Here is a 20,000-nt window from a genome sequence, read left to right as displayed (position 1 = left end):
AATTAATTAAAAATTCATCATGGAAGGTATCCTTACCCAGAAACACAAGGTTATTATAATTCTCCAATGTCACATCCCTGTACAGTTTCCACTGAGCAGGACTCAGGTATTCCCACTCCTCTGCAGAGAAATCGATTACCACATCCCAGAATGACAGCATTTCCTGAAAAAAAAATAAAATTAGAAAAAGAGTAAGTATCAGACATTATTGTTTTGGGTTGGTGTGGTGCGTCCATGTATTCAAATAATAAAATTCTGTAGTACTCATATCTGGCTGTCCCAAGACAAGTGAATTCCCATGAGTTCACTAGCAACTTTTGTGTAAAACTGGCTCCCCAATTTAAAATATTGGTTAAATAAAATTAGCAACAGCCAATTATGTGGGAGGATAGAGGTAGGCAGGGCTTCGATGACTGCACTGGGGTTTGCAAGTAAAGTCCACAACATGGAGAAAGAGAAATAGGGAGGGGAAGGAAAGATGTGAGGACAGGCCCTCAGTAGTCATGATGGATCAGCAGCAATGCCCAAGTCAAATGCCCCACCCCTGCCCCAGAGAGACTGATGGACCAGAAATAATTCAGGAAAGACTCAAACAGTAAGAATTTGGGGAGCACAGATAGGGATGTACCCAGTATAGCTTTAGAAAAATAGATTAGCATTAATCCCCCAGTAATTAAACAAACACCAAATAAATGAATCACAGTCTGAGTATTATTCATTTGGAAACTATCCTGTGATAGACATAACCACAATTAACTTACACATAATGCTAAATAAAACCATCAGTAATAACAAATACAAAGAGGCACCATGTGCTTCTGCATATAAATCTAAAGGTGACCCTAAGTGAGAGGAGAGCTGGAAACACTTCTGATATAGGTAAGGAAGAATCTTAAACTACTCCTGATGTGGTACAGTTTGCAACACAGGACTCATCTCTAAGTGAAGTGGATCACAGAAGATCCTAGAAACTCCTATGGTATAATGCTTTAAAGAGCCATAAAATGGAGAACGAGGGCAACTAATTACAGTGTGTTGAGGCTAGACAGATGGCTCAGTAATTAAGAGCACTTGCTACTCTTCCACAGGACATGGGGTTGATTACTAGATGCCTCATGGACACTCATACCTGTCTGACAGTAGGGGGTTGGTGTCTACAGATGGGAAGGATCCCCAGGTGGGGCAGTCTCTGGATGACCATTCCTTTAGTCTCTGCTCTACTCTTTGTCCCTGTCTTTCCTTGGGACAGGAACATTTCTGGGTTAACAATTTTGAGCTTCCTGGGTAGATCCACCCCTCAACTGGGGGCTGAGCTTATCTACTGGAGGTAATGTCTACAGGTTGTATCTTCCCTTTGTTGGGTATTTCAGCTGAAGTCATCACCATTGGGTCCTAGGGCCTCTTGATTCCCTGGAGTCTGGGAGTTTCTAGTGGCTACTCCCAGTTCCCCAAACCCCAGTACTACATATTTCTATTCAATTTCCTGACCCTCTGTACTTCTCTCCTATCCCTTCCAATACCTGATCCTGGTCCCCTTTTTCCTCCCCTTCCTCTCTCCCTCCTAGTCCCTCCCTCCCTCCCTCCCTCCCTCCCTCCCTCCCTCCCTCCCTCTATCTCCTGTGATGGTTTTGTTCCTCCTTCTATGAAGGTTTGAAGCATATACATTTTGTTCTTCCAGAGAATCAAGAAAACAAGGAGCTATTTCTTTGAGAAAATCTACAAGATAGATAAATCTTTAGCCAAACTAACTAGAAGGTTCAGAGAAAGTATCCAAATTAACAAAATCAGAAATGAAAAGGGAGACATAACAACAGAGAAGAAGGAAATTAAAAAAATCATCAGATCCTACTATAAAAGTCTATACTCAACAAAAACTGGAAAATTTAGATGACATGGAACAATTTCTAAACAGATACCAGATTCCAAATTTAAATCAGGATCAGATAAACCATCTAAACAGTCTCATAGCCCTAAGGAAATAGAAGCAGTCATTAAACTTCTCCCAACCAAAACAAAAAAACAAAAACAAAAAACCAGGACCAGATGGTTTTAGTGTAGAATTCTATCAGACCTTCACAGAAGACCTAATACCAATCCTTCTCAAAATATATCATAAAATAGAAACAGAAGGAGCAGTACATAAATAGTTCTATGTAGCCAAAGTGACACTGATCCCTAAACCACACAAAGACCCAGAAAAAATAGAGAACTTCAGACCAATTCCTCTTATAAATATTGATGCAAAAATTCTCAGTAAAATTCTTGCATACTGAATACAAGAACAAGAATCTAAAGAATCATTCACCATGATCAAGTAGGCTTCATCCCAGGGATTAACAGGTTGTTCAATATATGGAAATCCATCAATGTAATCCACTATTTAAACAAACTAAAAGAAAAAAAAACCCACATGATCATCTCATGCTGTAAAAGCCTTTGACAAAGTACAACACCCCTTCATGTTAAAAGTATTGGAGAGAACATAGCCTGATCTTACAGAGGTAGTTTCTAAATTGGCATTTTTAAATATGCACATAACTATAGTTTGTTTCAAGTGCATAATACTCTACCTAGCACCAATATACTGAGTCCTTCATCATATCTAAATGGAGAAGAATATTCACTGATCAATAATCCTCCCGTTTTCCTCTTCAAAAGATTACATTAAAATTGCATCTCTCACTTGATTTATAATCCTTGAGATTCAACATCTGACTGACTTTGTTAGATTTCTGAGGCAGTATGAAAACCACGAAGACATAAGAGTCAGAAGTCTGACCCTTGACAGACAGCTATGCATTTATTGTCTCACACACTGAAAGACAGACTCATTCTCATGGGAAAGTAAAGAGTATAATACCAGTGGGGAAAGAAGGCTGTAACCATATATGGGGGAAGAATGAGGGGCTCTGGAATGAGGCACAAAGTCCACCTTTCTCTCCTGAAGAGTCTCCTTGATCAAACTGCTTTCCAAAGTAGACAGAGGTTAACACTTCAGATATCTTTTTCTTGATCGAGAGGATAAGTTGGCAAGGTCACCTGTGATCTCAGAATAGTCTAACTTTACCACCAAGCAGAGTGGAGAAGTTCCAGTGATCTCAGCCTGAAGTGTTCCTGATATAGGTCAGTCAGTCTTATAGCACAAGAAGCTCAGACACAATATGTTGCACTTGTCTTTTTATGTCTGAAATAGTAATGTCCTGTCCCATCTTATAGAGTCTTGCTGGTAACAACAGGATTACTAAGTGAATACAAATGATCTTCCTCAACCATATTCTCTGCTACAACCCAAAGAGCTATGTTTTGTGGGTCCACCTGTCTCTCAAGATAACCTTTCTTACCTAAGCAGACAACACCAGGAAGGAGAGACTGCAGACCTGCAGGGGGCTCCGAGAGCAGCATCCACTTCCTCATTCCCAAGCCTGTTGCTCTAAAAGGTGCAGGACAGGTTTCTCTCCTCACACAACCCCCATCCCATACTTCCAGGAGAGCTGGTGCCCCTCTCTGTGTGTATTAGTAAACAGTCTCATCTGTGGTTCCCAGACTCCTTCCTGCCTTTCTTTTCCTAGGACTGTGCTCCCAAATCCAACATCATCCATATTGTTAAAAAAATGAACATATTGTATCCTTCAAAGACACAGAATAGTATCTCAAATTAACCATGTGTACCACAGTTCCCTGATCATTTTACTTTTATGTTTCAACTAAAGTTCATTCAAATTAAAGAAGTTCATATACAATCACATTAAGATGACCCCCAAATCACAGAAAACAGGAATATAAAGAAAACTAATGCATTTTCATTAAAAGAATATAGAGCACTTTTATAACTGGAAAGAATAAAGTCAGACACACAAAACAAACATAACAACATGTAAGTTTGCTGCAAGCAAGGTGACCTCTCAGTTATGCCTGCATTTTCTCCTAAAAACCCCATGGCTAGTTCATGTATAAAAATAAGCAATAGAAAAGATCACGCTGGCTTGCACCCACCATCACACAAGATAAAAACAGTTGCCATTACATGTTGCTCAGATGAGCAGTAGGACACAGACTTTAGAAGACAGTCATAAGCTTCATCAAAGACCACAACACATCTCAAAAAGGCATGAGGAGGCCGGGCAGTGGTGGTGCATCCCTTTAATCCCATCACTTGGGAGGCAGAGGCAGGCGGATTTCTGAGTTCGAGGCCAGCCTGGTCTACAGAATGAGTTTCAGGACAGCCAGGGCTATTCAGAGAAACCCTGTCTCGAAAAACCTAAAATCAATCAATCAATCAATCAATCAATCAATCAATCAATCATTCAATCAATCAATCAGGCATGAAGAAGCATCTCAGTGCCATTGAAGTGCACAATGAACTTAAGGAGAACAAATGCTTCTGTGATGCCTAAGAAACCAAAAACTTTAGAATGATGGAAATGACAACACAATCCAGGATTTGAATCTGGAATTCAATAAAGAGAAACCCTGAACAGGACTCTAGCAGCAATGATCCAAAATCTGGCCAAATAATTAAAAAAGAAAACTTAAAAAAAATTTACACAAGAATAAATCAGCAGAAGATAGCATCTAAGGACTTACAAGAAAAGTAGATGATTAGATAAAACAAGCTAAGGATAGGAAACAAGTTAAGAAAAAAATATCTGTAGGGAGGAAACATAAAATAAATGTTAGACACTGTAAAAAGAACAAACATTCAAATTACAGGCACAGATGAGGGAGAAAAATCACCAGGCAATGGCATAAATTTTCAAGAAGGCCATAAAAGAAATCTTCTCTAAACTAAGGAAAGGTAATAATATAAATAATAATATAAAAAGCACACTTAATACTTAATTGGACAAGATCAGAAAATAAAATCCTCATGGCATACTGAAATCTGCAAGTGAAAGAACACATTTATTAAGATAACAGCCAATTCCTATATGGAACTTTGCAAGCCAGAAGAGCCTGGAGTAATGCATCCCAACTCCTAAAAGACAATGACATCCAACTTAAGATACTGCACACCACACAAATATCTGCAGTGATTAAAAGAGACAGAAAAAACATCCATACAATAAAGAGCATTAAAAATTATAATTTACAAACTAAACATAAAGAAAATAAAGAAAGCACCATTTTAGTCTGAAGAATGGGATGAGCTTAGCCAAGAGGCTGTGGAAAGGAATCAGAAGCCAAAATAACAAAACCACAAAGGGCCACTGAGAACACAAACAACACTGGAAATGAGGAACATATTGACAATGAACACTCACATATCAGAACAAGTGATGCCCACCTACAATCCTCCATTCAAAAGACACAGGTCGGGAGAATGGATCAAGAAATGAATCCAACTTTATGCTCTCTATAAGAAGTACTGCTAAATAATATCCTTTAGATTTTACAATTAAACTGGTCAGGTTTTCAAAATATTCTCTTATGATAGTCAGATTTTTTTTTTTTTTATCTGTTGTAATGTCTCCCTGTTCATTTCTGACCCTGATCATTTGGGTCCTGTTTCTTTTAGAGATCTGGGTCAAGTGTCCCCAATCTGAAATGTAAATAAAATATCCAGTTGAAAAGTTTTTTTAAAAAGAAGAATTGACAAATGGGATCTTGTAAAATAGCAAAGCTTCTGTAAGGCAAAGGACACCGGCAATAGGACAAAACAGCAACCCACGATTTGGGAAAAGATGTTTACCAACCCTACACCTGATAGAGGGCTAATATCCAAAATATACAACGAACTCAATAAATTAGACTCTGGAGAACCAAATAACCCTATTACACATTGGGGTACAGAGCTAAACAGAGATTTCTCAACTAAGGAATCTTGCATGGCTGAGAAGTACTTAAATGTTCAACATCCTTAGTCATCAGGGAAATGCAAATCAAAATAACCCAGAAATTCCACCTCGCACCAGTCAGAATGGCTAAGATCAAAAACTCGCAGATGCTGGCGAGGATGTGGAGGAGGAACACTTCTCCATTGTTGGTGGAATTGTAAGCTGGTACAACCATTCTAAAAGCAGTCTAGCCAGGTGGACACAGTAATACCCGAGGACCCAGCTATACCATTCCTGGGCATATACTCAGAAGATGCTCCAATATATAACAAGGACACACCCTTCACTATGTCCATAGCAGCCGTATTTATAATAGCCAGAACCTGGAAAGAACCCAGATGTCCTTCAACAGAGAAATGGATAAAGAAAATGTGGTACATTTACACAATGGAGTACTACTACTCAGCTATTAAAAACAATGACTTCGCCGGGCGGTGGTGGTGCACGGCTTTAATCCCAGCACTTGGGAGGCAGAGGCAGGTGAATTTCTGAGTTCGAGGCCAGCCTGGTCTACAGAGTGAGTTCCAGGACAGCCCAGGCTATACAGAGAAACCCTGTCTCGAAAAACCAAAAATAAATAAATAAATAAATAAATAAATAAATAAAATAAAAAAATAAAAACAATGACTTCATGAAATTCTTAGGCAAAGGGATGGAACTAGAAAATATCATCCTGAGTGAGGTGACCCAATCACAAAAAAACACACATGATATGCACTCTCTGATAAGTGGATATTAGCCAAAAAGTTCAGAATACCCAAGACACAATTCAGTGGCCACATGAAGCTAAAAAAGAAGGAAGATCAAAGTGTGGGTGCTTCAGTCCTTCTTAGAAAGGGGAACAAAACCCTCCACAGGAGCAAATATGGAGAAATAAATGTTTGAAGCAGAGACTCAGAGTATGATTTATTTATCAGGCTGTGTGCAATTCATTACCCCAACATAATTCTATAAGACTACATTGGCCACTTTACCAAATGTGCTTCGCAAATACTTGCTGTTTGATTCTTCCTGTGTTATTTCTTCTTCAGCAGTCTGGCGTCCAGGCATTTCTTTCAGGCATGTGCTGCTGGTCAATCATGACTAAGGAGATCTCTCCTTCTCCTGGTCTCCTCCTAGTCTCTCTTTCTCTTCTTCCTCCTCTCTTGTTGCCACTTCCTTCAACCCCAGCCCAGTAACTTATGCTCCACCTCTCTCTAGTCTCCCCAGTAATTGTCTGTTGCCATTTTTATTTAAAAAATTGTTTCAAACTTGGGAGTAAGGTTTGTACAAGAAAGACTGATGCAAATGGGAATTTTCTCTTCTTGGGACAACCAGATCTTGAGTTGTATAACTTAACACATGAATACAAACATCACCAGACCAAACCCCAACATGTGTGTATGCATGTACATGTATGTTTGTATGTGTTACCTGGAAACCCAGTTGAAAGTATACTGACTCATCTGAGACATGCTGATCCTTGATGCTAATTCAAGAGGTGGCGGAGCTACCATGGTGCAGGTACAAACTAAACTGTACATGCAGGATCCAAGAGGGAGTCTCACTCAGCAGTGACCTGGCCCACGGGTCAGTCAACAGGCTCTGCAAGGGAGAGAGTGGGGATGAATGGGCAAGAGACACGAAGAATGGTGACAAGACAGGGTATCTGATCAAGTCTTGTTTAGTTTATTGAACGGCAACTATGGGTCTATAAGCACAAGCAGGGGAGTGCAGCTGGAGACACTTTACCACGTGTGCCTGAAGCTGGGGGCACTAAATCACAACAGGATATGTCTGAGAAAAACAAGACGTTATCAGAGTGTGCTCAGCTGTTGTGGGCTGCTTGCAAAAATATGCTAGAAAAACAAGTCTCTTGTCAGGGTGGAAAAGTATCAACCTGCAAATATATGGCCTGGGATGGCTGCAAAGATGAGAGCCGCTTTCTGCTAGGAGTTGGCTCCCAACACAGCAGGATAATTGTAACCCAGGCATAATTATAGAAAAGTCTACAAGAAGCTGAGTTCTCAGGCCTAATGTTTTAGACCCTGCTGACAAATTTATCTATTACCTCTAATAAGACAGCCTGTATAATAACTTGTTCATTTAATTCCCCCCCATTGAAACATTCTGCATTAGGTGTGATGTTCAGCAAATTCACTTCCAAGTCTATGTTTACAGGCTGGAGTAGTTATGCGTATTTAGTCTTCTTGCTGAGGATCCAGATTTGCTTTCCAACAAGCACATGGTGGTTCTGGAGCACTTGTAGCAGTAGTTACAGAGGGTCAGACCCCTTATTCTGACATGCCCAGGCTCATGTACAAAACAAATGTGTGTGTGCATGTACGTGCGTGCACGCACGCACACAGAAACATACATTCATAAAATTGAAAAAAATATAAAATTAAAAAAATTGTCCATTGGGCATGGTGGTGCTTGCCTTTAACTCCAGCACTTAGGAGGTAGTGGGTGATGGATCTCTGGGCTGGAGGCCATCATGGTCTACAGATTCAGGTTCATGACTGACAGGACCATGCAGTGAAAACTATGCAGGAACTTTGGAACACTTGTCTCCCCCACCCCCAAGGGAGAGGCTAATTAACATTCCTGGTCAGCTCAGGAACTTTAGGAAGCTCAGGGGACTCTTGCAGGATAGGAGAGAGTGATTAACATTCCTCAGGACACAGGGGAGGGAACCAACCTTCAGGTGGGGAAGGCCCAGAACACAAGACACATTCTGCAGGACAGGATGGACCAACCCTTACCACCTACAGACAAGGGAGGGCCTTGATGCCTCATTCCCTAAAGACCAATCAGTTTAAAAGGTCACTGTTCTGCCAATCACATTGTGCCTAATGGCCGCTACCCCTAGAAACTGTATAAATATTCGCTGAACAAGCTGTGCAGGTTAGCCTCTCTTTTTGGGATGCAGGATGGCCCCAGCATGCTGGAACATTAAAAATTCCTCTTGCATTTTGCAGCAATCTCTCGTCTCTGTGTCGTTCACTCAGGGGGTCGCTGGTAAACTAAGGCTCTGCTCACTAGAGTCTTATAAACTACATCAAGAAAAGAAAATTAAATAATAGGCTTATACTTTAGAAACAGAATTGATATTTGAAGGTGATACCATTTCCTTACTTTTAAAATGTACATACAAAATACATGATTAACTACCTGCTAAAAGCCACGTTAAAAATATGTTCCTGTAAAATCCAGTAAAATCAATACTTTGCTTGTGCAATTTTCAAGACCCCGTATGCCCACCACATACTGAGCTAGTACTACTAACCCAGATACACTGTAGGGCCCTTCATTAACACATCTCTCATCAGGAAACACATACATACTGGGAAATGTAGTCTTGTACCTTTTCTGAAGACGTTTTTCTGATTGCTAACCTTGCAGGATTCTCTTGTCATTACTGCCTCCTTCTTTACCACAGAGTACTATTCATCTCCTGTGTACATCATAACACAAATGTGTTATATACCTGTCAACTACTATGACTCAACTTGTGATCAGTCATTTCAAGGAAGTAGTAACAAGAAGAAAAAAAAAGCCAGAGAGAGAAAAACGTGAGTGACTTGTGGTGAGAGAAAATGAAATATGAACTTCCTGGTGTCTCTGCTCAGAAATAGCTTCCTGGAAAATCAGTGTCTCTCACAAGAACTAACATATATAAAGTTTGTATCTGATTGGACCTCAGCAATGACAGATACAGGAGCCGTAATTCCTAAGAAAAGACAGGAGGGCACATACATCCGTTCTGCAAAGCGAGCTCCTAGCTCGTTTTGTATTCCCAGGAACATATTTCTGAGACCACGGTATTCAGGGAATAATCTCTCTGTGTCCCTGCCATCACAAGACTGTGTTTGGTTCTCCTGTGTTGGCTGTTTTCAGTGTCGCACACTAAAAATCAAGGCCTCCTGACTTTATGGAACCTGTCGCATCACCCAGCTAACTCCCATTTCTGTTTGTTCTTTTCAATACATGAGTAGCTGCCACCAGGTGGCTGCCACCAAGCCCCTTCAAAACTCATTTGAAAGGCTTGGGGCGACTTCCCATGTTAGTTTTTTGTTCATTATCTCAAAGTAAAAATTGAGTCAAAATGAACGTTTTATTCTGTAGTAAGTTCCTATAATTAGCAGAACTGAGTGTGGAACCACAGTAAAAATAACCAGTAAACGTCATAAACATTATTGTAAGGTTTCACATTCCAGCATCTCAGCTGGATATGTTTTTCATATGATTTTCAAAGCAGCCGGATTTCCTCGGACTGTCTCCCTCTAGCGGCAGAGACTGCGTGTTTCTATCCTTTCACACGGGACTCAGCGACTCTTGGACCTCCACTACACAGACTTATGGGAAATGTAGTTTTTCCTCAATGTGACGTAACAAGCAAGGGAAGCCGTGAAGCCCTTTGAGTTCTTTCTGCGCATGTTCCGCCCTACACAGTGAGTCCTCCTGTTTGGGCTCAAGTTTCTTATTACCTTGCTGGGGTTGGCTCTCTGAGATGAAGGTTGGTTCAGGGTCCAGGGCAGCCCATCAGGCCTGAGGGATTGTGCAGGGTGGTCGGGTAGGTCCATCTTTGAAGGAGTTGTCACCAGGCCCCTGGTAAGTAGGGAGAAGCTCACTTTGGAGGGGTTGTTCTAACCTTGCCTGGGCTACTGAGTCAGGATTTAGGTCAGCGCTGGGGAGAGGGCGACAGGGATGGTGCTGCCATCCATCTGCTGCTTCTTCAGTCCATCCAGGATCTCCCTGGCAGGGCAGGTCCTGAGGCAAGGCTGGAAGCTCTCTTTCCAGGTTGGCTGTGGGAGCTTACTGGTACTAGCTGACTCACTCCCATCTGTAGTCAGGTTTCTCCTCAAGTCTAGAGAAAGTGGAGTTTCTGGTCACTACTGCACGTTATAGCCACGTAGCACTCGTGTTTCTAAAGTTTGTAAAACATGTAGTATATTTTGTTTACAAGGTTTGCAAACTCTTACATTCTAGAAGAACGAGGAAAGGAAAAGGAGTGGGCAGGGACGGGGAACCTGCACTCGAGAAGGGCAGGATTTGTTTGGACTTCTCTCACAGAACATCTCTGAGGCACACGGACAGGAGGCGCGAGAATTCTTGTGACTTCCTATCGCTCTAGTCTGTTGTTCTAGGCTTGTGTCTAGAACCAGGTTCCACTGAAGGAGATTCCACATTCCATATTCTGAGTAGGAATATGCAGCCATTCTTAGGGACTCATATTTTGCTCCCTGGTCAGAAAGGCATTGTGTTTCTTCCACCTAGAAAGTAAACTTTGTCACGCTTAAGTCTCCTGGAATGTTACCTTTGTTTTAGCCAAAACCCACCTAATTGAGACCATGGTGATAGACCTTCTGCCCTCCACCCACAGGGAGCCCACAGCGGTCTGAGAGGAGCAGACACTGTAGGACTTTCAGATCTTGGTTTGAACTTAAATTTGAAAGAACCCCACTATCCCAGGACACATCCCAGGAGGGGCACATTCCTTTGTCAGAGGACACTTGCTAGATTAACTTTCAGAGAAAGAAGGGAGACCGGACACAGCAGACACCTCCTATCATCGACAGCTGTGCTAGGCAACATTAGGTAGTGATCGTTAGGGACCTGCTCACCCAGGGAAGTGTTTCTATCTTCACTCTGCTCTGGGCTCTTGCTCCTCTCTGAGCTGAGCAGTTTTCCTGCCCACACGTGGCCATCTCCTGGGTAAAGAACAGTGAAGGGTGTGCTGCTCATGTCTCATGTGGAGAGGATTTTGGCAATGTCTACTTTGTTTCCTTAAGAAGTGCTGGAGTTTGTATTAAACAGAGTTTCCATTAAACAACTTCCTTCATACTTCTCGTGACTTGGGATCTATTAGCTTTCTCCATTATCATTTTCTTCTGCGCCCCCACCCCTCGATTAATGACTATTTTGCCTTCGTGTATATCTGTGAACCACTTGCATGCCTGGTGTCCATTGAAGCCAGGTGAGGGGGCATGTCCTCTCGAACTGGAGTTGCAGATGGCTGTGAGCTGACAGGTCGGTGCTAGGAATTGAACCCAAGTCCTCCAGAAGAACTATCAGTGTGTTCTTCCACTGATAGTTCCTGAGTCTCTTCACTTGACAGGATCTGGAACAAGTCCTTTTGTTCCGTGGCTTCCTCTCTTCCCCAAGTCTGTTAGGAAGTAACTGCTTGGGACACTTACAGTTCCTAGGCTCTGCCTGTGTAGTTATGCTGTTCGTTTTCATCTGTCAGTTGTGATGTATCATCTCTCAGCTTCGTCAAGTGCTGTCTCTGCAGAGTTAACCTAGTGAGGATTTTAAAGAGGCTTCTTCTGGGTCAGGAGCCACTGTTATCTTCGCCCCATGTGAATTTCTTTAGAGCTATCTAGGCTGGTACTTGTTGAGATTCCAGTTTTAATTTGTATGGTTTACTTTTTCAAATAATGTAAGATTAAAGACTATATTTTCTAAAATCTTGTTTTCCACATTTCTGTCTTGTTTTTATGAGGAAAGACTTTACATATCATGTTAGCCTTGAACTCTCAATAGAGACAAGGCTTTCCTCGAATAGAGTTGAGAGATTTGTTTGGTTTTTTCCCTTCCACGATGTGGGACACAGATCGTCAGTCTGGGCACAGAGTGACTGCCCTAGGGTACAGTTACTAGAGCTTGTGAAGTCTTGTAGGATCACATCTACAGGGCCTTGATCCACCACGAAATGCTCTTTCCCTTGGCTGACTGAGGGAGACAAGGCAGAACTCATTGCCTTGGTCAGACCTGAAACACAGTAGGAGTTGGAAGCCAGTTCCATTTTTCACATCCTGAGGAGAATGGCTGAATGTCGGGCTGTCCTCCAAGTCATTCCTTGCTGCTCTACATGTGGGCGGGGAGTAGACAAGCATGGCTTTGTGGCTTTCCCTCCTGCCCACCACTCTGCTGGGAATTGAACCCAGATCTCACATATCTGAGTAAGAACTTTTCCCCTGAGCTGTGTTCTGAGCCCTTGTTGTTCTTTGATGTACGTGCCCTCAATTTATCGTCTTCCTCTGTGCTGCATCTCAGCAGCAGTTTGTGGGTTTCTCACAAAAGTCCATCCTGGCACGTTTTGTCTTGGTCAACACTCACCATGCATTTCCATGGGGAAGATTTGGATCTTTCTGTATTTCTGAGGAATTTATTCTATAGGGTGGTGGCTTGTCAGGAGCAGCCCTGCTTATACACTGAAGGCCTAAAATCAGCACTAGGCCTGACATACATGCCTGCTAGCACAAAGTCTTGGGTCTCTGTGGAAAAACACTGAAGCAGATGCCTAGAAGCTATTGTAGACAAGTAGCTTTGGTGGAAAATTGCCAGGCTGAATACAGAGACCTTGTAGATAGATAGCCTTGGTGAATAGTACCAACTTAGATAAGGACAAGTGAATCATAGACGGAGTCATAGTGTCCTGTCCCCTGAACCTTCACCCAGCTGACACTCTGTTCTGGAAGATATCTATACTCCCCCTGAATACCTACACTCCTGTGTCATCCTCTTCCCCACATCTTGCCTTGTTGTGTTTATAACCTGTGTGTGAAAAAGTAAAAATGGCGATCTGACCAGACTATAGACAGGTCGTCTTTCCTTGCATCGGCCTGTCCCCCACTTTCTCTTTCAGGTGATCTCCCTGGACCCCTGTTAAATGCCCTACTGGACAGGACAGTGGCTCAGTCAGCCTTCCAGTATGTGAGTTAGGAATAGAACATTGGAAGGAATTCCATCCAGCTCTCACTTGATAGGAAGAATGTATTGGGATGACTGGGAGTATGGAATGAGATTGAAAACAATGCAGCATGGTTTGGCTTCATACATGGAATCTGGGCTATTCATGGAACTCATATTTTATAGAAAACTTTTAACAGTTGACAAGTGAATGAAAACAAATGAAAGAAAAAGTTAATATAGAAATGAGTAGCTGTCACATTTTTTTTCATGCATGCCACAGTGGTGTCCATAGAAAGAACCAAAGCACCTTCCTCAGACACATGCATATTCTGCATAGTCACACATTTTTCCTGTTGTCAGAGTCACGTATATGTGATTTTTTTTCCAAAGCACAGTCCACATTTTTACTCTTGCTGGAGCAGATGTAAATATTATTTTACCACATTTCTATGTTCTGACTTCATAATAATTTTGTTATTTCAGTTATAAAACCAGATCTCAGCACTGTTTTGATGCAAATATGTTAATTTTCTTTATACTCTTTTTTTTCCTGAGTAGAAGTTCATCTAAAATTGGATGAAACCCAACTTGTAAAATTCACTTGATTTTTTTTTTTTTTAACAATGTCATAAAAGGAAAATAAGAAGTGGTATACGCATTCACATAGATGCCATTCAGGTACATAAAAGAGTAGAGTTCTGCCTGCTTCCCCGCTCCAAATATTGCTTTCTTCTCTTTCATCTTCTCCTTTTCCTCCTCCTCCTCCTCCTCTCCCTCCTCCTTCCTCCTTCCTCCTTCCTCCTCTTCCTCCTCCTCCTCCTCCTCCTCCTCCTCTTCTTCTTCTTCTCTTTTGTTTGTTTATGGTTTTGTTCTATTTTGTTTTTTGAGAGAAGGTTTCTCTACGTAGCCCTAGCTGTCCTGGAACTCACTCTGTAGACCAAGATGGCCTGGAACTCACTCTGAGGACCAGGATGGCTTGGATTCAAAGAGTTCTGCCTGCCTCTGCCTCCAAAGTGCTGGGTTCAAATGCATGCACAACCACTGCCTTGCTATGATTGTTTTGTTGGTGTTTGTGGTATTGCTGTTGGTGTTCTGTGTCACACTTTGTGTCTGAGTGATTGTACCTTTGTACCTTCCTTTATTTTCTTCCTACAGTCTTGCTTCTGTTTATTCCTCTCTGTAGTCTAAAGCATTGCTACCACAGTTCTTTGTTTGGACTGGTTTGAGCCACATGAATTCTGTTAGTCTGTCTGTATCCTGGAAAGTTCTTTCTCCTTCAACTACATCAGATAATTTTTGCTGAGTGTAGTAGTTTAGTTGAGATCTCTTGTCTCTTAGAACTTGGAATGAATTGTCTGAGGATCTTACAGATTTCAAAAAATTTCTGGAACTTAATGAACTTAAAGTAGTCCTCTGATGGAAACTTAAAGATTTACGAGAATGTGTTTTAAACACACACACACACACACACGCACACAAAGAACACAAATAAATAACTTGATGTTACAATTCAAGAATTACATAGAAGAAACCAAACACAAATGCAGTAGACAAAAATAAAAATCAGAGCATAAAGAGATGAAATAGAAACAATGAAAACTTCAAAACAACCAGTAAGACCCAGAGGTGGTTCTTGGGACAGTTAAGGGTGATTGTTGAGCTGACTGAAGGGAAGAAAAGAGGGATCTCAGTTCAGACCAGGATAATTGGAGAAACACTGCTGCAGACACTGGAGAAACCCAGAGCCTTATAAGGGAAAACTTTAGAAATCTGTCCCCCATTCCATTTCTAGATTCCTCCAGCTGCCCATGTTAAACTAAGAGGAGATCAGCAATCTAAAGAGACCTACAAATGAGATCATACACCCAAAAGCCAGTCGCTTTTCCTTTTGTTTTAAAATAAAGGGAAAAAAGAGAAAGAAGAAAAGAAAGAAAGAAAAAGGAAACAGAGGCCCAGATGGATTCACAGTAGAATTATACTAGGCTTTTAGTGAAAATCTATAATCATTTCTCCAAATTCTATACTTCTTAAATAAGGAAGGAAGGAAGGAAGGAAGGAAGGAAGGAAGGAAGGAAGGAAAAGGAGCACTTTCAAACTCCTATAAAGTCAGTATTACTACGGAACTCTGCATACTCAGAAACCTGGACTTCAGGACTCAGTGTCTCCATCAGGATCAGCATTTTAATTTGCTGTCACATTCATTGTTCTGTGTACTAAGTGTTGAGAAGTAACTTCTCACACACTGGCTTTAGTATAAAGTGCAGAATACAAGCACGTGATCTGCACAACCTTGTGGATGCATTCGTTTGACGTCAGCATCCCTAACTAGGTAATAGCTATGTGTACTATTCTCTGAAAGATGGGTACTGTGTCAGATCACACGACTATATCAAAAATAAGTTGATGGTGTCATTTACCCACATCAGAAGCACTACTAACTCTTTTACCCTAGGGAAACTTTACAATGGTGTTCACAGCACATAATGCCGGTTAGTGTTTGTATTATTATTAGTGGCTTTAAGTTGTCTATTGGGTGATATGCATTCATTGATCTTTATTTCAGAAATGCTGTCATTCAGGGATGTGGCCATTGATTTCTCTGCAGAAGAGAGAGAATGCCTGGAGCCTGCTCAGTGGAATCTGTACAGGGACGTGATGCTGGAGAACTACAGCCACCTTGTGTTCCTGGGTGAGGAACACTTTCATTGTGAATTCCTAATTCATTGTCAACATGTAACTTCCTTTTATAGAAATCTTCTAGGACCTTTTACTTTCTGATAGGCCTGCTTTCCCTCCAGGTTTCTCTGGTTGCTGTGGAACTTGCTCTGTAGATCAGGCTATCCTTGAACTTAGAGATATGTCTGTCTTGACTTCCCTAGTGCTGGAGCTGCCACACCCAGCTCATAGGCCTGCTTTTAAGGGAGAACTGTTGGTGCAACTCATAAGACTCTGGTGAGCCTTAGCTTACTGGGGACCCCCTGAGTGAAACACGCAGAGCCAGGGATTAATGCAAAAAGCAAGAGAAATTTATTGTTCCAACTCGATGGAGGTCATCTTGCACCTGAAGGAGAGGTGGCAATCCCTGGCAGCCCGTTTGGCCAGTTTTTATACAGTTGTTAGGGCAGCAGCCATTAGGCACAATGTGATTGGCAGAACAATGTGACTTTTCAAACTGGTTGGTCTTTAGGGAATATGGTGACAAGGACATCCCTTGTCTGTAGGTGGCAAGGGTTGGTCCGTCCTTCGGAATGTGTCTATGTGCTGTGGGCCTTCCCCACCCATAGGTGGGTTCCCTAACCTGTGTCCTGAGGAATGTTAATCAGCCTCTCCCTTCCAGGGAAGCAAGCGTCCCCTGACCAAGGAATGTTAACTAGCCTCTTCCATCCAGAGCGACAAGTGTCCCATGACCTTTCCAAAGTTCTTGAGCTGACTTCTTCAAACTAAGACAAATTTCACTTCTTTTGTTTTAATCTATTTCCGTGTGCGCCTCCTTCATTGTAGTTGTGATTTGAGAAATTAAATGGAAACAGGCCGTGGAACACGCATGGAAAAGAAAATGTTTTAGTCTTTTCTCGTTTTATAGTTTTCCTTGTCAATGACAGAAATGAAGATCCGTGATTATTAACCACTAAGTACTCTAAGATGCCTACGGGGAACAATGTGGGGAGCTCATTTTCGACAGTCCCACCTTAGTTAAGTCTTGTTTTTTTCCTATCAGTGCAGTACTGGAATAGAAATGCTAACTCTCTTCTTCCTCCCTCCCCTCAGACCTGTCTTTCTCCAAGCCATTATTGGTCAGATTTCTGGAGAAAAACCAAGAACTTTGGAGTGTGCAGAGAAAAGCAGCGGCTGTGCTCCGAGGTGTGTAGGGATGAGGGGTGAGAGGTGGAGTGGAAGGTCGGATCCAACAGAAGGCCAGGCTCTAATGTATAGTGAAGTGTCGTTCTCTGGTGGGAAACATCCTGTTGCTATCTTTTTTAATGACTTGTGCTGTCAGAGAAGAACATCTCTCAGCTGTTGGTGGTTCTTTAAGTCTCCAACCGTTGTTCTTCCTGTCCGTTTTTAGTGACTGCCAAAGTACTGAATTTTGGTGAGAGTCTACATTGCAATGGACTCTTCACTATTTCTTACTACTCTCAAAACTGGCACACGTTTCTAAAAACCTATGTAGGAAGCCTTTGTATTCAGTAACTCATACATACATTTCTTTTCAAAAAATTATTTAACTTATTTTTGAGATTACATCATCCTCCCCTTCCTCCTTCTAAACCCTCCTTTATACTCCGTCTTTCTGTCTTTCAAAATCATGGCTTCCTTTTTAGTGAATTGTTGTCACATGCATATACTTATATTCCTAAATAAAGCGTTCAGTCTGTACAATGTTACTTGTATGCATGATTTCTGGATTGAATGTTTGGTATTGGGTAACAGATTGGTATGCTCTTCCCTGAGGAAGACTATTTCTCCCTCTCTCCATATTTCCTGGTTACCTGTGGTTCTTTGTGTAGGGCTGAGGCCTCATAGGCTTTTCCCTGTCCACACTGGGGTGTGCCTTGGTTGTCCTTGCTTTCCTCGTGTGTGGGCAGTCAAGTTGGCAAGACTTTGAGTGTGGCCTCTGACATTAGGGGGAAACACTATTCCATAGTAAATTCCCTGACCCTCTGGTGCTTAAAAAATCTTTCAGCCCCTCTTCCACAATGTTCCCTGAGCGTCTTAGGTACAGGTATTTATTTATTTATTTATTTATTTATTTATTTATTTATTTATTGATGCATTCACTTGGACTGGTTGCCACAAGTCTACATTTTGATCAGTTGTGGTTTTTCTGAAATGGTGTGCATTTTTTTTGGAACGAGAAGTTTCCTTGATGAGCGAGGGGGACCGTACGTCCCTCTGGGTGTAAGGATAAACTGTTGGAATGTGGTGGCGGAGACTATGCTGGTTTAGAGAAGTGGCAGTTGTAGGCTCTTCTCCAAGATTCATGGTTTCACATGGTTGGCTAGGTTTTTGGCACCAGGCATTTCTTTCTTGTTGAGTGAGCTTTAGAAAGCTTACCATGTTATGTTTGTCAGCACTGTACCCTGGCATTTGTGCCATGCTGGTCATTGTTGTGGTTCATGGGTGCCATGACTGGGTAGGACTTTTGGTTGCTTCCTTTCTTGGTAAGGTTGCATGCTGCCTTCTGTTATCATGAAAACTATTCTTCAGGGAGAAGGCATTCTGATCATTTCTAGTTCAAGGGCCTCTGGGTCCAGTGTCTTAAGTGTGTGAAATCTTCAGCAGTAAGAACTCACCTTCCACTTCAGAGGGACAACCACAGGCACTAGCAGTAGTCTGGAATGTTTTGGGAGTCTTTAGGACCACCTTGACTAGTTACTCAAAGGTAGGCTTTTCATGTCTGGTGTTCAAGGTTTTTCTTAGGTGGTCTTTAGCTCTTGGAGGCAGCATTGTCAGCCCCCGTGGGAAAACATCATTTAAATTATGTATGTATATTCATACTCAGATTTCATATATTTTTAGGTAGATAGTTAATAGTATGAATTCCTATAACTTTTCTGTAGACAACCTTCCTGTTATTTTACTTCCTCAACCTTCCTGTTATTTTACTTCCTCTCTTCTTCTTTTCTAGTATTCTCTCCCTCTCTGACTAGAATCCCCATTTTCTGTCACATCTTTATATCCTGTTAATTAAATTGTCTTCTCAGAGTGCTATCAGAATTATTTGTATTCAACTTAATGTTTTCTCTCACACAGTGTCAGTGATTTAACATACATAACTTTGTGGGTAGATAGTCTTGGGTGAAGTCTGTACAAATCTAGAAGAATGCTTCCTACACTGGTTAAGAATGTTGTGAGTTTTATATTCTTGGTTCCTCATTTGCAGTTCCATTTTCCCTATTATGATTTTGCCACCTAATCTGCCTGAAATCATCTCATTGGATGTACTGTGTGTGTATGTTTTTAGATGGAATATCTACAACTAAAACATTTTAAGACTAACATTTTTAAGCCAGGCAGTGGTGGCGCACGCCTTTAATCCCAGCACTTGGGAGGCAGAGGCAGATGGATTTCTGAGTTCGAGGCCAGCCTGGTCTATAGAGTGAGTTCCAAGACAGCCAAGGCTATACAGAGAAACACTGTCTCAAAAAACAAAAAAACAAACAAACAAAAAGACTGTAACATTTTTTAATGCGTGTGAAAAATCTATATTAAAATATGTTTCTGTGACCAGCAGTATTGTGTATTTCCACTTACATGCATGAACATGGGCCTCACACTGTCATGTTTTCCATTTACATGTGTGAACACGGGCCTCACACTGTCATGTTTTCCACTTACATGTGTGAACACAGGCCCCATACTGTCATGTTTTCCACTTAAATGTATGAACATGGGTCTCACACTGTCAAGTTTTCCACTTACATGTGTGAACACAGGCCTCATACTCTCATGTTTTCCATTTACATGTGTGAACACGGGCCTCATACT

At 41.5% G+C, this 20,000-nt stretch overlaps 1 protein-coding gene and 1 pseudogene across 1 annotated transcript in view; one reads left to right on the top strand and one right to left on the bottom strand.

Moving 5' to 3' along the window:
• The window catches only part of LOC114621310, a 13,878-nt pseudogene extending 3,479 nt beyond the window's left edge, over positions 1 to 10,399 (bottom strand).
• The window catches only part of LOC114621309 (zinc finger protein 58-like), a 34,321-nt gene continuing 24,573 nt past the window's right edge, over positions 10,253 to 20,000 (top strand). The window contains exons 1-3 of the mRNA XM_028767532.1: positions 10,253 to 10,332; positions 16,075 to 16,200; positions 17,280 to 17,372. Of these exons, the coding sequence (XP_028623365.1) occupies positions 16,077 to 16,200; positions 17,280 to 17,372 (217 nt within the window). The 5' untranslated portion in view covers positions 10,253 to 10,332; positions 16,075 to 16,076. The remainder of the gene's footprint in view (positions 10,333 to 16,074; positions 16,201 to 17,279; positions 17,373 to 20,000) is intronic.

This window comes from Grammomys surdaster, unplaced genomic scaffold (genome assembly GCF_004785775.1).
Source record: "Grammomys surdaster isolate TR1022 unplaced genomic scaffold, NIH_TR_1.0 174, whole genome shotgun sequence".
Lineage (NCBI taxonomy): Eukaryota > Metazoa > Chordata > Mammalia > Rodentia > Muridae > Grammomys > Grammomys surdaster.
The sequence above is the reverse complement of the archived record's forward strand: the minus strand, read 5'-3'. Positions and strand labels throughout refer to the sequence as shown.